General features: G+C 39.3%; 1 protein-coding gene across 1 annotated transcript in view; it reads right to left on the minus strand.

Moving 5' to 3' along the window:
• Positions 1–16,892, minus strand: part of strbp (spermatid perinuclear RNA binding protein) — an 87,540-nt gene that overhangs the window by 31,889 nt on the left and 38,759 nt on the right. The window contains exon 3 of the mRNA XM_013909867.1: positions 3,925–4,104. Coding sequence (XP_013765321.1) covers positions 3,925–3,927 — 3 coding nt within the window. The 5' untranslated portion in view covers positions 3,928–4,104. The remainder of the gene's footprint in view (positions 1–3,924; positions 4,105–16,892) is intronic.

The following is a 16,892-nucleotide window of genomic DNA, read 5'->3' on the forward strand; positions in this document are numbered from 1 at the left end:
ACACACACACACACACACATTACTTTCATTACTTCCATCCATCACCACTCATTCAGTCCCTAATGGTCTGCAATAAAACCATTTGAGTTCAAGGTGTTGCAGCCAGGCACGCACCCTGCCAGTAGCAGCTAATTCACACAAGAGGCATCAGATTCTGATGTCTTTCCTCTCCATTACTGCCAGTCTCTTTTAGGCTCCCCCTGACTTATCCTGTCTCTCTGTAGCCATATGCTATAAATTATGTGACCCAATGCCAAGGACAAGACTTGGTGGAGCAATATTAGTTGCATTGGGAAGGAGATGGGGATACATTTATAGCCAATTTTTTTTTCCAGTGTACTTCATGTGTGTGTTTGCTCACACGGGTGGGGTGGGGTGGGGGTGGGGGGGTCTGATGAGATGTGTGCTTTTCCTTTTAATAAGGCATGTGCCTGACATGATATGTGAGTGCTCAGCACACAGAACTAGGTAACGTGAGGAGAAACTATGAGATAAGGGAGAAAAGAGGACCAAACAAAGAAAACAAAAGTGACACATCTGCAGGAGATGGAGGGAGGTCAGAAAATAAGGATTTTAATATTTTCACCAGGCTACAGAGGAAACAAAGGTTTGTATGTACTGTAGCTGACAACACAGGCCACGGTGAAGCTACTCTAAAACCCAGAAAAACAAATCACCACCTATAAATATCTGGGAAAAAACAAATCAGAAGTGGTGCTTGTGAAAATGTCACATGTCTTTAACACCACATGAAACCATGAAGAGTCAAAGGAGATAAAGAGCTGTCACAATAGAGGCCTTGAGTGAAGGGACAAGAAATACTAAAAAAACAAACATCTCGGTGCCTCCTCTGCAACAACTACAACCTAGGGGAGATTGCATTAAAAATTCAGCATGTGATTTATCTGCACTCTGCTTGGCACGCTGGCCTGCCACACTCCTCTATTCTGTTTTATTGTTCACTCCCTTTTCCTCGCAGTTTTTCAAATTACGCACACATGGTCACAATAGCAGGGTACACATACATCAAAATATATAAACAAAAATCACACTCCATGCTGCAGCAAAATATCAAATAGGTACTTCATAGCAAGCATCTCAAGAGTTCTGATAAACATGGGATGAAATGGGAAATGGAGACTGCTATAAAACCTTATGGCGTGTTAAGCATGCCATTAATATTATCAAATGTGCTTCAGCCAGGATGACATTCATCTAATTTATCTAAAGCCTGGTGTAATCAGTCAAGTTTATTTATCCCCCTAATCCGAAACTACAGTACCCACCCTACTTTGTGATAAAGGATTGGATTCTTTTTTTTAAATCTCTGTCCTTTGCTCCTGGTAATGTGTCAGCATGGCTTATAGGTTTATTGCTTGCCTGTAAAATATAATGACCTGGGTGCTTAAAGCAAACGAACTGACACTGCACTGTTTTGGGGGCACACTTACAAAGTATTAAATAATGGCATATCTGCACATGAAAATATACCAGAATATTGTGTATAAAAAACAAATAACATGAGATTATGTCACTTTGAAAAACATAAAAATCATACAAACTTTAATTTAGTTTCATATGCTTACTATTAAATGTAAAAAAAACAAATGAACAAATAGTGCTTCACATTTCAGATTCGAAAGTGCACTCCCCAGAAATGAAGGAATTAACAAATAACGTACAAGGACACAACTAGGGCCTCAATCCCACACACCTAGAGACTGGTTGGTGACTGGTAACCACCGGTTGCTAGGGAAAAATGAGTATTTATCGACTGGTTACTAGTGTTAGGGTGCCTGGGTCATCGACCCAGTGTTTTGCGGTTTTGGTTCTTTGATTTTGTTCATTTCATTATATTATGGGTTATAGGTTTATTCTTAGTTTAGGTTTTCTATGTGGGTTTTGTTAGAGTTTTAGTATTCTGGTTTTCTGTCTGTGATCCATAGTTGCTGCCTCCCCTGTCTGCTGTATCCCCGTGTCAGGTCTGCGTGTCTGTGTTATGTTTCCTGTTTTACTTTGAAGGTCCATGTCTTATGCTAATGTGTCTGGTTTTGCTTCCTTTGCCTCGTTAGGCCTGAGTTGCCCCAGCTGTGTTTCCCTCCTGTTTCCCATTCCCTGATTGCTCCCTCTGTGTATTTAAGCCTTTTGTTTCTCTGTGTCCGTGTCGTGCTCTACCCTTATCTACCCTCATTCATGCTGCGTGTTATGGCTGCGTTTATTCGTTGTATTTTGAAGTTTGTTACTTTGAGTTCGGCATTAAAGCTGTTTTTTTGAGTTTACGTTGTCTCCGGAGTGTGCACTTTGCGTCCTTTTCCTGCCTGCACACAGCCGTTTCATAACAACTAGGGATTGCTGGAGGTTGCTGGTAATGCCAAACAATAAGGTGATAGCTCCATTCATTTAGAGCTAGAGACAGATCACTGATCCACTGGCAACTATCGGCTGCAAGGAAAAAATGCTAATTTTTTATTGTTAAATCCTAGATGTATGAAAGCCACCACCATGAACCAGACCGCATACTTTCCATTTCATGCTTTTTTTCAACTAGCAATAGCCAGCAGCCTCTTTCAACCTGTTGCCAAGGGAATACACAACCAGTCTCTAGCCCTGTATGAGTGGGACCTAAACATTAAGGTAGACAAATACAGAATAAGGGACCACAAACAAAGTTTTGGGCAGGTGTATTTATCAAATCCAGAAAACTCAGAGGTTGAAGAAGCTGTTTGTGTACTTTCTGTTTTAATACAGTGACACCCTTGCCAAGGTCAGTATTTGCTGCATCACCAAAACTCGGGATTAATCACAGTACTGTTTTTGCAACACAAGCATGCACTGGTCGTATTAAGCTTGGTTATTTATGAGCTCAGTCATGTGACCTCTTCTGTAACGTCCAACCTCAGCACCTTCAGTAACATCTTGTTTTCTTTCCATTTCTATCAATCATTCATGATTATCCTCCCTAGCACCTTTTCCCTTTCTTCCTTCTTTATTTCCCTTCTCCCTGCTCTACAAACCACTCTTCCACTTACTTTGTTTTTGTCCTCATTTTTCCTCCATTCTCCTCTTGTTCTAGTTTTTAATAATTCATCTTATGCTCTACTCCCCTCCCCCCTCAGGGGTACAGCTCCCACTGTCACAGGCCAAGACCATTAATCAATCCCTTCTCTCACTTGTGCTCTACCTCTACCTCTCTCAGGCTCTTAACCTTCCTTTTCTACCCCACTATTTTGCTTGCAACATCCTTTATACTTTTCATGCCCCTGTCCCTGATTTATGTTTTTATGGTCTTATCTGCTTCCACTTGTCATCCTCTCCCTCCTCTATTCTCTTTGATCTGTTCAGCCAACCTCTCCTCCTCCTAAACAACATGGTAGTTCTTTTTATGGCATCTTTTTCCTTGTGTAACATCTCTCTCACTTGTGCCTTTGCTTATGTAAGGAACGAACCTCAAATCTACGCCTCATTCAGCATGTCAGCAAGTGACTGCGCACTGGTGTAATAATGTAGAACAAGTATTATGAAAATATAAAAAAGAACAAATCTGCAAAGTTACAAGAATGTCATCTAGAAAATGCCAAACGATGATTAAACCTTCATTTTTCTCTCTTTCTGTTAATCACCACCCACCTTTTCCTTGACTCTTCTTCATTTTTATAACTTCATTTTCCTCTTTCAATCCCTTCTCCTCTTTTCCCAACAATAATGATTAAGTTCAAATTTTCTACTACACACTCAAAAACTCCTGTCAGCACAATCTATTATCAAGTATCTCTCTATCTCTGACACACACTCTCTGTTGTCATGTCTAGTACAACTTATCTTACATCATACAATCTGAAGAAGTCCTTTCTCTACTGCCGATAATGCACTAGCACAGCCACACACACACAAGCCTCCAGCACTTACAGACACAGAGTCTATTACCATGCCTGCAGGAGGAGTGGTCACTTGTTTCCTTCCTGCTGACGGTCACTTCTGGAGTTGCCGGGCACGTGGTGGGGTGCAGAAGCAAGGTTACCGGTCAGGATGTTGATGCCACGTTGCTTCCGCTCCTCATGTGCTCTTCTTCTTTAACTCTGGCTGCCACTCTACAACAGGGAAGTTCTGATAGATGGAGAAAAAAGAAGAAGGAGAAAAGGATGAAAGTTTGATCACAAGAGGATGTGTGACAGATGAATTGCAACGCCATTTCTTCTCAGACACAAAATAAAAACAATCAAAAAACAGATTAATTATGACTGCATGCTTACCACACATACTCGCATCTGCAACCTACATCTGTCTAAGCCAGCTGAACTCACTTGCACTCACTCGCTCTCTGTCTCTCACTCACATGTACACAGTCCTGTCAGCAGGGGTGCAAGGTCTGTCCTTGTGTAAAAGATCTAACAGATTGGCTGATTGGCGGAGCTAGGCATGTGGACACAAACACAGGGACACGCACGCACAGGCCTTCATTCATTTTTCATCAGCTGGCTGGAGTCCGAGGGTGGGAGATGTATTACAAACATGTGCTTGTTTTCATACGCTGGTTACACGCATCACACGCTCTCCTTGATTCATACATGTATGCAAACCAGTCGACTCTTCTATAAGATGCTCTTTATTGTCTTTATCTATAAAAAGACATGGCTGTATTGTGTCACTAGATTCAGCGTAGTGCGATATTTGAAACCACTTTATAAGCGGATACGATGCCAAAAGTGTGTGAAAAATGAGTTTGGGACTTCTGCTTTATCCTAAAGTAGTGAGTTTCAGTTCACTGCAGGTTGAACAACAAAGAGGGAGAAACCTTTTTAAAAAAGAAGAGGTTGACAAAGCTCAGAAGTGGTAAAATGTAAAAATCTATTTCAATTTATACAGTGTTTAGGGCTTGGTGAAGCAGGTTGTTATGTTGCAGAGCATGTCTTCCAAAAACTGTGACAGTAATGATTCTTCTAACCTTATCTCTTCCTGGCTTTTAATACTTTCAGAGAAATAAAAACAGAAGTGACAGTAAAGAAATACTGAAAAGAAAAGACGTAGAGAATCTGCAGAAACTCAGAACACACAAGAACAAACAAATGACAAATGATTCAACAGCTGCTCAATAGCTGTCCTTTATGGTTTTCTAAAGCTTTTATAATCACTTCATGACTATAAAAAGTAAATCAAAGCGACTACTACCTTAGCTCATCTTATGGCTAAATATCCCGTGTTTCTATGAAAACGCAGGCCAGTTTTATCAGCATGGAGCAAGCTGAGGTGAACAGATACACAACGTTCCTATTCACAAAATGAAATGTCAACAGTATCACTAGTGACAGTACACAGGCGCATCTGGCCACACTCAACCCAAAGCAATGACATTTACAGAGCTGTGCATGTCTGAATGTGCTCACACAAACTGGCTGCTCAAAGCCCTGCCAGACTCAGGGGACTCAAGTTCACGCCGGTGCAGGACAGTCCACCTCTATTCCTTCACTACATTTTTTTATATGAATACAAAAACAAAAATGCTGCAAACAAGATCTTTGTTATGACTTACACAACAGAGAACAAACAGCACTTGAAAATAAGAAAAATAAAACAGTAAAAAAAATTACGGGTTGCAGTTGCAACCCTCGCAGTTTATCTTCAAATAAAATGCTTACATTTTTTTTCCCAAAATGTTGACAGATGTTAGAAGTAAAAGCAATAAAGTAAAGCTGACTTCTGATCTGAGGACTAAAAGTGCAGGAAATCTAAAAAGGCAGCCAACATTAACACTAAACGGGTCTAATCACTAGATTTGGTTTTGATTGAGAAACTCAATCTGAGATATCAGATTTTGCAGGGATATGGAAAACAATGCAGTAAGATACAAACCAAGACAAAATGAAATCAGCTGATATTATCAGTCGATACTGACCTATTATGTATATATGAGAAATGATATCAAGGTCTTCCTATTGCAATATGAAAGCCTTTTTGTTTTTCATTGAGCTAGTGTAATAAACAAAATATTCTTGTCGTAATTTGGAAACAGTGTGCAGAGTGTCTTCATTGTTGAAAATACTACTCTGAAGCACATGGAGCAGACAGGCAGACACTAAAGGCACCAAAGGGTTCTAGTTGGGTGAAGTCAGGGGGCAGAGAGCATAAACACACTTGTTATTTTTCAATCCCTCCTGGCTTAGACCTGCTGGGGGATTAAACTGTGGTGATGTTGTAGCCTCTGAGAAAAGTGAGTGAGACCCACGAAGAATGGGAACAAGAGAGGAGAAAAAGAGAAAAGCGTACAAGATGCAGTGAACAGCTTGAGAAAAATGACAGAATTGGAATTGGCCGTGTATAGGAGCATGTAGAACAGAGAGAATGGCTAAAAGGAGGAAAGTGGTAAACTATGGGATAAGTATAAAGTGGTGCAAGATGACAGGGGAATCGGATAAACAACAACTCCAGATATTGAGCTGGCCCCTCAGGCGAACAGACTCCACCAGAAGCAGCAGCTCATTTTCTCTCCAGCTCTCCTTCTCTGAGCCACTGGCCGCTGGCCTAACTATTACCTCCTCAATACACCTGGCAGCAGCTGCAGCAGCAGCAGCGCCTGTGTCTGCACACTTGTGTTTTGCCAGTTAACTTACAGCCAGTGCTAGTCGCTGGAGGGAGCGAGGGAGATGAGTCTTCTTCCAACATGCCTTGGCCACTTAGGACTGTATGCACATGATAATAGAGCACACAAACACAGGAAAATAGAATCACCCTGCCAAGAAGCTTAATAACAAAGTGCCAGTCCCCATTTCATTCTCATTACCAGAACAATTCTGTAATAAACAACCCCATCAGTCCCCTCTCTTTTACTTCTCTCTCATGGCAGTTTCCTTCTCATTTTTCTTTAATTAAAATCAAGTGTACAGTGATGAAAAACACAGTAGGATAAATAATCTAAAATATGATCTAAACCTAATATTAAAGAAGACTGAAAATGCTTGAAAAAGGACTGATTCTTCCCTTTAACAACATGATGTCTGCTGTGTGCACAACCTCCTCTGTCTTCCACTGGGAGCTAGGGTGTCTAAGTAGACCAGGTTTTCACATGAATGGCTGTGTGCTGCCTGGACAAACTATATCCGCCTGTTTGTTTATAAAGTCTCCTGTGGTGCTGGACTCACACTGACCAATTATTACATTTTTTCTCTGCATCCACCCTCCATCTCTTTTTGTACACCCCTGCCCCCACTTGCTTCATCTTCCCTCTTATTCACACCATGCTGGTGGGTCATTAACACGTGATTGTGTGTTACTCTCCTGAGAAGGGCGGTGGGGTTGGGGACTGGCAGGGGCTTTACCTCATTAATGCTGGCTAGCAGTGGCTCATGGACATTAGCATGTGCACACACAGACATGGATATATCTGCAAATGGCACACACACACACATACACAGGCATACTTGCAGAAATGATCTCAGTTTCATTCCAGTTACTGAATATATTCATCCCAGAAGTTTATGCATAGGGGAAAACACATCTGTAATATGCCCTTCCTTCTCCAAGAGTTTGTGACTACATCCATACAGAGAAGAAAGGAATAATGCAGAGGATAAGAAACAATGGACGAGGACAGACAGAAAAATGAAGGCAAAATAGCAGGGAGATTCGGAATTAGCTGAGATGGCTCTGAGTAGCAATTTACACCTTTCTCATCTGATAACCATCAAATGTGATGAACGGTGGAATAGTCAGACTGAAGGGAGGGAGACGATTGACAAAAGACAGAGTGTGCTAATTAGCGTTGGCAGAGCTAATTTTCACAATGTATTCCCTTTCAGAGTTTAGTTTTTGTTTAGTATTTGCAATCAGATGAGAAGACCTTTAGGGCATTCTCTTCTAATATAAAATATGTCAATATTGTGTCCAATTATATCCAACTTTGATATTTGATATTTCTGGCATTTTTAACAATATTGGTCCAACGAGCTCTACGGGAGGACAACGATCAGCTAATCTGCGATAGGGACAGGATCAATGCAATTTTCAAGCTGTTCTAAAGCGTCATCTAGCTCTGTGACCAAAGACAGATATTTTAAACAGCCAGTGTTTTGGGGACACGCATGTCGTGGTAACTATTCAACATATAGAGAAACCCACACCACTATTTTTACTTCACTCTGCTGTAATTCTTAGAACCCAGCCAAACCAGTTAGTGGGGTTTTTTAGCCATCAATGTCGACCTAAAATGATGTTAACATCAGGCAGATAAGTGGGTCTCTAGTGATTATTTAGGGGAATTTGAATGATCTCCCCCATGGAAATCAGTTAAAGTGGAGCTAATGTGACACTGATGATGGAAACTGAGTGGAACCAGCTGACAATTCTGTCTGATATCTGAGTAGATATTAGCATATATTACAAAACAAACAAATGTTTTGTTGTCAACAAATATTTTGAAATGAGAAAAGTGCATTTTGCTTATGTTGAGAAAGTTGCAGAGAACTCCTAGATTACTGATTCGACATGAAAAACATGCGACTATAAGTAAAGAAGTTGCGGTGCCTTTGCTGCATGTCTTCCTCTGCTGTCTTTCTTGTCCACTCTTTACCTTTAAAAATATAGTTTTTAAATATAATATCAGCATTAGGGAGCGTTGCATTCTTCAAGTAAAGCCCTGGCTCATCTCTCCGCTTTCATTAAATAAATTTAGAGTTCTGATTGAACGCTGCCGGTGCCAGTGCCAGCTGGGGACGTCCTCAAACGATGAGAGCTATTAGTAAAAAGAAAGTATGCCGACTTTCAATTCCAAGATTTCACATATCAAGGCATGAACAAAAAATCACCTATTTCTTGAAATCAGTTAAATAGAACCTCAAATGTACAACAGATGAAATATTAAACCATGTCAATATTTATTTATCAGAAATAGAAAAGCTGCAGAAGCAGTATATACTGTAGCTAACTATATCCCATGATCCAATAGCTTGTAGAACTACATCTAGCAGCATTAGATGTGAATTAAAATAAAGTAATCATATTTTGTATGACTATATGATTAGGGATGGGAATGTAACGCGTAGTCTATTTAATGTTTTGTGTAATATGTGTAATACATTATTTTTTGAGTAACGACCCCAACACTAATCACAACAAAAAGTTCAGAAATACCTCTAACATGAACAAATAATAGGAATATCTAAGATATACTGCTTAGCAATGTTGGTGACACTCAAAGACGAGCCAGTGAGAACCCAATGAGAATCCATAACAGAACGAATAAGGAATTGAATCATTAAATGATATCAATAATTGGACTGGAATCGCTGAATTCTTATCACTTCCCATCCCTATATATCAGTCTCTCACATTGTTTTGAGTGCATGACTTTAACATTTACCATGTTAACTGAGAACTGTAGAGTCTGAGATGTAGCTCTTAGGTTTTTTTTCAATTTCTCTGAGCATCGCATGATCTGACCTTGGGTTGTCTTGAATTTTTTGTTTTTGTAAATAATCTTTGTCACTGTAGAACGGTGGACATCAAACTGTTTGGAAATGATCTCACAACACTTCCCAGATTGATGGGCAGCAACTTTTTAAAAATCACTCCTGATGACCTTTGCCCTTGACACACACCTGAATGCTTCAGACCAGCAAACTGACAAAAAAATCTGCTTTTAAAGAGGTGCTCACACTTGCTGATGATCAATTAATCAAGTGCATCTGATTATCAGATTGCTAACTTGAATTGACGGTTTTGAGATTAATCTATGCATTTGTGAGATAAAAGATGCTGCACAGTATGAGAAAAAGCTACAACTTAATGTAGGAAGATTGCTGTTGCTTGTCATACCCTTTTTTTCTAAACAAACACATAAACTCCAGTAAGGCAGACCTGCAATCAGGCTAATCTCTTCGGGAAAATGAGCAGGTATAAATAAGAATGGTGTTTCTGGAAGCTAAGACTACGTTATTTTAAGTTAAACTGTTGATTTTTCTCTCCCATAACTATTTGCAAGGCGTAGTATTTTAGGTCTCATGAATACTTTCCTCACCAACACGGTTTCCCACATATCTCCTTTAAATAAAACAGGTACACAGGCACTCAAACACCTGAAAGGCTGCTCGGGTACCTGAATAGCCAGTGTGTTATATCATTATTGATGTGTGGATATCTCGAGGGTGACTGATGTTTGCATCTGGGAAAACATCTACAAATGCGTGTGTTAATTAGTTAGACAAACATGCCACACAGAAACCAGCACACAAAAATAGCGCAAGACGTGGGTCCAGGCGGTGCATAATATTCAGAATAAATTCAGAATCACGCACCAAAGCCATGTCTCTAAGCACCTTTGTTGAGATGAAGCATGCACAGTGTAAATAGGTGCTAGCTCACTGAGACGTCTGTTTACTCGGTCTATTTCTCGACTGCAGTGAGACAGCAGGGCAGATAGATCCAGACACAAATGGACAGACAGAAACACAGAAAGCGTGACAGTGAGATGCACATGGAGAGCTGTGGTAGAGAAGAGGGAAGGGGGTTTTTGACAGCAAAGGAGATAACATAGAGAAGCGGTGGCATGCTCAAAGGAGACACTAATGAGTGTGTTGTCTTTCTAAAAACATAAAAATGCACATCTGAATTTTGATGTCCTTTTTTTCAATTTATGTTCCACCTCCAACCTTAGCATCTAATTTCTTGAATAAATTATTTTGATTTCCCAAGTTCATTGGATTACTTCTTATCTTTATTCTCTCGAGAAAGCATCTTTAATACCTTCATATCTCACACAGCAGATTAGACTATAGAATGACTATAAGTTGATTCTTCAAATATGCTGACCGAAATCGAAGCATTAACTCAAATATAATCAGGCCTGTGTAAGTCAGAGCTGAGGGCCTTATTTTACTGCTACAATAAAAACTCTGTGAACAAAGATTTGTTGATTGCTGTGATTGTTGACTTTTAAAGTACAGAATGGTAAGGACAACTTGCCAGGTGTATGGTTTTATTAAAGTCATCAAGACAAACAACCACTGGAAGCATTATGAATATGTCAACAAAGAATGATGCTTAGACAAAGACTAAATAGCTCAAGTAAACAGCATTCAGCCTCAGGCTATAGGAGATTCTCCTTCCCATAATGAACTATGAGTTTCCTTCTATAAACACTCGATGATTTCCTTCTCAGACATGACGTTGCATTTTGTGCTGTGTGCATTTAAAAAAAAAAAAGATGAAGAAAAGGACAGCGACAGAAACCAGGATGCAAAAACTGTCACACTTCAGGAAAATTTATGTTCCTTTGATATACCAAAAAAACACATACATGGGATGAAAGACACTTCAAAGGAAACCCTCTTTATTTAGGCCCATTGTCTTCATTATGACTAGAGAAGGTTTATTGGTGCTACTGTGGAGGGTGCGATCATCGTGCTCTGCAGACACGTCAACTGGTTGCTTTTGCGTTTTCTTTTTTACCATCTATCGGTGGGAGAAACAACCTTCAACCACTCATTAACATTGCACAGTCTGTCCACTAGACAGATAATCAAGACTTTCTTCACTGACAGGTCATTTTTGCTGCTGTTGTTTTCACCTTGTGTGTGAGTATGTGTGTGACTTTGTCATCATAGCAAACTGTGGTTCTGGTGAATGTTGGGGTTATTACTCCAAATGCTAATCTATTAGATATTATTTTTGAAAAAAACAAACAGCAATGGTGTTCTTACTAATTTACTCCCCTAAAGAAATGAGTTAATTGCACTACTAGTTACAGACTTTTTCATTAGGATCCACTTGGACTGAGATGCACTGTCACAGGAAAGAAACTGTCCACAAACTGGCACAGCTGACACATACACATACTTCCCTTTACTTATTTAGCCGACAGCAAAGCTTATGAAAGCTAGATTTTATTGTAGAAACAGTTATGCTATGAGACTCACTGCTCATCACTGCTTTTATTAGCAGCTGCTCGGCTACAGTCACACACATCCCAGTGGGTCTGGGGTTTGTCGCTACTAGCTTTGTTTTATCTTTGAGTCGATGTTTTGTTAGGAGGAGTGGATTGTCGTTTCTGGCAGCTGTGTTCTTGACCTTTCGTGTAATAACAATTAATGTATACATCCACTCCTTAATTATTATAGCTCTGCTATTATTGAAGTGTTGGAGGAAAAGGGCATGTTTTGATTCTTTTTCTATCTGTTAATTGTACAGATAATTCAATAAATTATGTAATCTCAGTAATGACACAACTGTTTATGCAATTAGTGAATTTAGCACTGTGTTATATTGCTGTTTTGCAGAAACTGTAACATGATTATAGTAATCCATTAAATTGGAACTGCTGGGGATACTTGCTGTACTAGGAAATAACATATAATACTTTTATATGTACTTTTGGCAGGTGTTGTGTCTGTGATTGGACACAGTCTTTTTTTTTTTCTTGTCAATTCCATTCAAATCACACTGCTAACTTTGGGAACTTCACATTGAGTGTAATTAAGAGTCATGCCAACTGCAAATTGCAGCATGGAAACAGTGCCAAGGAGGAACCCATTAATACTATGACCCTCAATCCAGTCACCAAAATGGAGAGCACTGTACAGTGCACAGTATTTTATTAAGATTAGTTTTACACCTGAGAATCATTGTGCCACAGCTACTTTCAACTAGACTCTAATCAAATGTTTGGTGGGTGTTGGTTTTATACTTCCATCGAATTGTTGTGATATTATTTTCCAAGGAAATTAATTTGTAGACTAAACCTTTAATTGTTTTATTTGATTTTAATGAAAAGAGTTTTAACATTTGTATTTTCAGAAATGGCAGACTAGCAAACATATTGAGGTAAATGTTTATTGACATGTATTGACTTACAACCCATGTTGTAAGTCAGGGGTCCCCAATCCCAGTCCATGAGGGCCTGCAGGTTTTAGATGTGCCCTTGATCCATCACAGCTGATTTAAATGGAGAAAATACCTTCTCAACATGTCTTGAAGTTCTCCAGAGGCCTGGTTATGAACTAATCATTTGATTCAGGTATGTTGACCCAGGGCAGGGTGAGACCTAAAACTTGCAGGGACACCGGCCCTCGTGGACTGGGATTGGGGACCCCTGTTGTAAGTCATCTAAATGACACGTTTACTAGACACACAAAGCACACATACAAATAGTCATGGATACACAAACAATTACTTCACCTACTAACTCGCCTGATTTTCTGAATTCCCTGCTGATTTCACCTGATCTGTTCATTTTACCCGAGCTTTTCTTCTCCTCTTCTATTTTGGCTGCTGTTTTTCTTCAGTTCTTTTTCAGTCTCAGTATTCTTGGTATATTTAGTATCCTCACATGCAACCTTTACTGGTTCATGTTTATTTATTATGTCTTTCAAGATCATTATTAATATTTGCACAATATAAAATTAATATTATATCCAGAAAATCAATTTAGTACCAGAAACAATTTTAAAATGTGATGCATGTGATCTTTTTTTTAATTGCGCAATATAAATTGGTGTTTTCATTGTTAATTATTCATCCTGCTGATATGACGAGTAAAATGCGCAGATGCTAATACCACCGTTTAACAGTTCAGTTATTAACCATTTGTAACTAATTCCACCTGAGAAGTTATTAAAGACCAAAACAAACCATACCTAAAGTATTCTCTTTTGCAAGAACCTTGCAAAAAAGAATTGAAAGAGACAGATAATTTATGATACATCACTTTATTGACTAAAATCGATCTTTCAATTTGCAGAATAAATAAGACAAGGCAAGGTCAAACTTTTTGAACCCATTAATTGATTTCTAAGGACACATATGACCCTTTAGTTACCATTTTGATTCCTTCACCCCTTATTATTGGTTGATGACTTTCTTGCGATCTGAAATTGTAGGCTGCAAAAATATGCATTTACTGCTTCTCTTGATGAATGATAGTGTTCAGTTACCCTACAGGGAACTATAAATGACTACACTGTAGTTCTTCCTTGACTGTGTCCAGGTGCAGGGCAGGATAGGTCAGAGCAAAGTGCTGATGAGATGGGAGAAAGCATAAAAAATGCTGATGTTGCCTTTGCAAGGGAAATAGATAACATTGACAGGGGAGTGTTAGTCCCCTCGGTCGATTATTAAAATGGAGAAAGCTGAACGCGTATGCAGTTCCTGCTGACGGTAGGTCAGACCATCTACCTGTCTGTCTAGCCGTTTATCTCTCAATCTCTCCATATATGTGTAAAACTACAGACAGATATATTTACTGTATATCTGATACGTATAGTATGTATTTGTATATCCACATCAACTTACTCAACTCAACTGTATGAGTACTGTCCTGCGTCAGTGTGGGGAATAAATAGACTATCACTATGCCAGAACTGAAGCATGCTGCAACCGTGTGTGTGTGATATAGTGTGTTCTGTGTGTGTGTGTGCACACTGGTAGGCTCCTGCTGTGCTGATTTCAGCAGGAACAGATGGTCCTGCCAGGCCTCTAGTGTGAGAGGACTTGTGAATGTGCATACTGTGTGTGTGTCCTGTTGATGTTCTCCTGTGTTTTTCCACAAATAATCTGCCACACTTACACTTCCTGTCTATTTTACATATGACTACACACATACACAGACCCACTGACACTGATTGTTGCAGCGTAAGTGATATCTTCGTGGTCTTTGGCCTACTTGTCTATTCCATTGACACTTAGCAGCTTAATCCTGCTTGAAAGGATCTTCACTGCTAAGCTCATGTTTGCCAACACACAAAGCTGTCGTGCCACCCACCACTTTGCTTGTGTGTGCCTGAGCAGGTCCGTGCATGTGCGACTGGTTATAAACACACATTACTGCTGCTAAAGGGTTAAAAAAATAACGTGAAGCACTGATGTGCCCAGTAAAATATATAAATGCACCAGAAACCAATAAAAAGGCTGGGTATCGCCAACAAACAGCTAATTAGCAAAATATAAAAGATTTTTGAATCAAGGTTACATGAAACTAGAACCCACGCCCAACAACTAATGCTTTGGTGATTAAGTCAGTTAAATTCCTTGATATAGAGCACAAAAATTACATAAAATAAACCACTGTTACAAAGGAGTTGGGGGGATGAAAATGTATTATTGCTGCTATTACCACTTTGACATTCCATTAACAACTTCAAATCCAATATCTTTTAATCCTAAAGGACTTTATCATACATTCTACAACTGCACTTTATTCATGTTTACCTGGAGCTAGGCTGGCAAAGATCCAGGTAAGGCCAAAGCCAAAAAAATGGGTCACAGATCAAAGTGCCAGATCAACTAACCAGGGCAAATTAGCAAGATGTCGCAATCGTAAACATACGCCGGTGGGAGTGGAAAGTTCTCTAGCTAATCTACTAGCAATGTGCTAATTCACAAAATCACATGCAGCCACTTCATTTCAGTAATAACACAATGCACCAAGCAACACTGCAAAATACCATGTAAAAAACACATTTTAGATGGTATCTTACAATGTAAGAGTAGGTTTCATGTTTCCTGTTTCCCTATGAACCCAGTTGGGCATTTCATGTCAATGTGAGGCAGCTGAAGGAGAATAAACACATGTTTGACATAAGGCCAGACTCTATACTGCACGAGGTCTTGTAGGGTGAGAGAAACGTTCTCTGGATAAATCTGACACCTCAGGAGGGGGATTTATCCCAAGAAAGACTACTTCATTATAGACTATTCCTCTTAAAATCTGTGTTAGTTGAGTTGTATGATGTGCAGAAAAACATCAAATATTGTTAACTTCAGAATTCTAAACCATCCTTAAGGTACTCAAGTTAAAGTTACTGTGCCAAGTGTGGAAAAATGCATGCTATGCACTTGTTTTTTTCTTTCCTTTATGTGATGTGAGGCTGTAGGTATTAAAATTTCAGATTATCTTAAAATGTTGAACTATTGAGATGAAATTTGGAGATAAAAATTACACTTTGAGATAACCCGATCAGAAAAAAACTTCCATACATTCATAATAAAGAAGGAAAATCCTTGAAAGAGTTTTGGTGAGATGCTGATGCTCTTGTGTGCTTGGCATTGTCATTATGGATCGATTTATGTTTAGAAATGTGTCAAAAAACCTGATACTCTGTAAGCTAAAAAAGTAGCTTGGCTGACTGTAATAACCACTAAAAGACAAATCCTTCCATGTGCCTTGTACTGCGATTCTTCATTTCCCTCTGACACCCTACGTTAAGCTCAGTTCTCTGAGTTCTGCTCTACTTCATCAAAATACCAGTATGTTTGAACACCATAAATATGACTTGCAAAGCCCTAAACATTTGGGGTGATGAGTCAGTGAAGTGTGACAGAGCAGAGGCATAGACTTGGTATTGAACACACAGTTTTGGGCAATCCACCGGTGCTATTAGGTGGACATTCTGACAACAATTTCATCTGGAATTCCAAATATATCAGCACTTCTACCAGCAACTATCATCCCCACATCAGACACAAACATAAGCTATGGTTTTAGTGAACTACTTGCTGAAAACCTTCGTAAATGATGTTTGTGATTTACTCCAAATGTTGTGCTCGGAAACTCAAACACGTTGGCAATACGGCCAGGCACAAAAATGTCCGTGTCCACACCTTTCAGTCAAAAAACTGCCAGTGCACATATTTAGTAAATCCTCACAATAACTTTTTTACACCAAAACTGGGTTTTTCACTGGGCTTAAATATTAAAAATGATCTGGGCAGAATTGAGGCCAGAAATGATTTAATATGTAATGTTGTTAAAACCATCCAAATTATGAAATGCATACTGCAGTCGTGAACTCATTAGAACAGCTAGGGTTATCCAGATGTGAAGTAATCCCCTAATGGTCTTCTACTGTGATACACTGGACAAACTAGAAGGCACACACACACACACACACACACACACACACACACACACA

This window comes from Pundamilia nyererei, unplaced genomic scaffold (assembly GCF_000239375.1).
Source record: "Pundamilia nyererei isolate P.nyererei 1_Seehausen unplaced genomic scaffold, PunNye1.0 scaffold00032, whole genome shotgun sequence".
NCBI lineage: Eukaryota > Metazoa > Chordata > Actinopteri > Cichliformes > Cichlidae > Pundamilia > Pundamilia nyererei.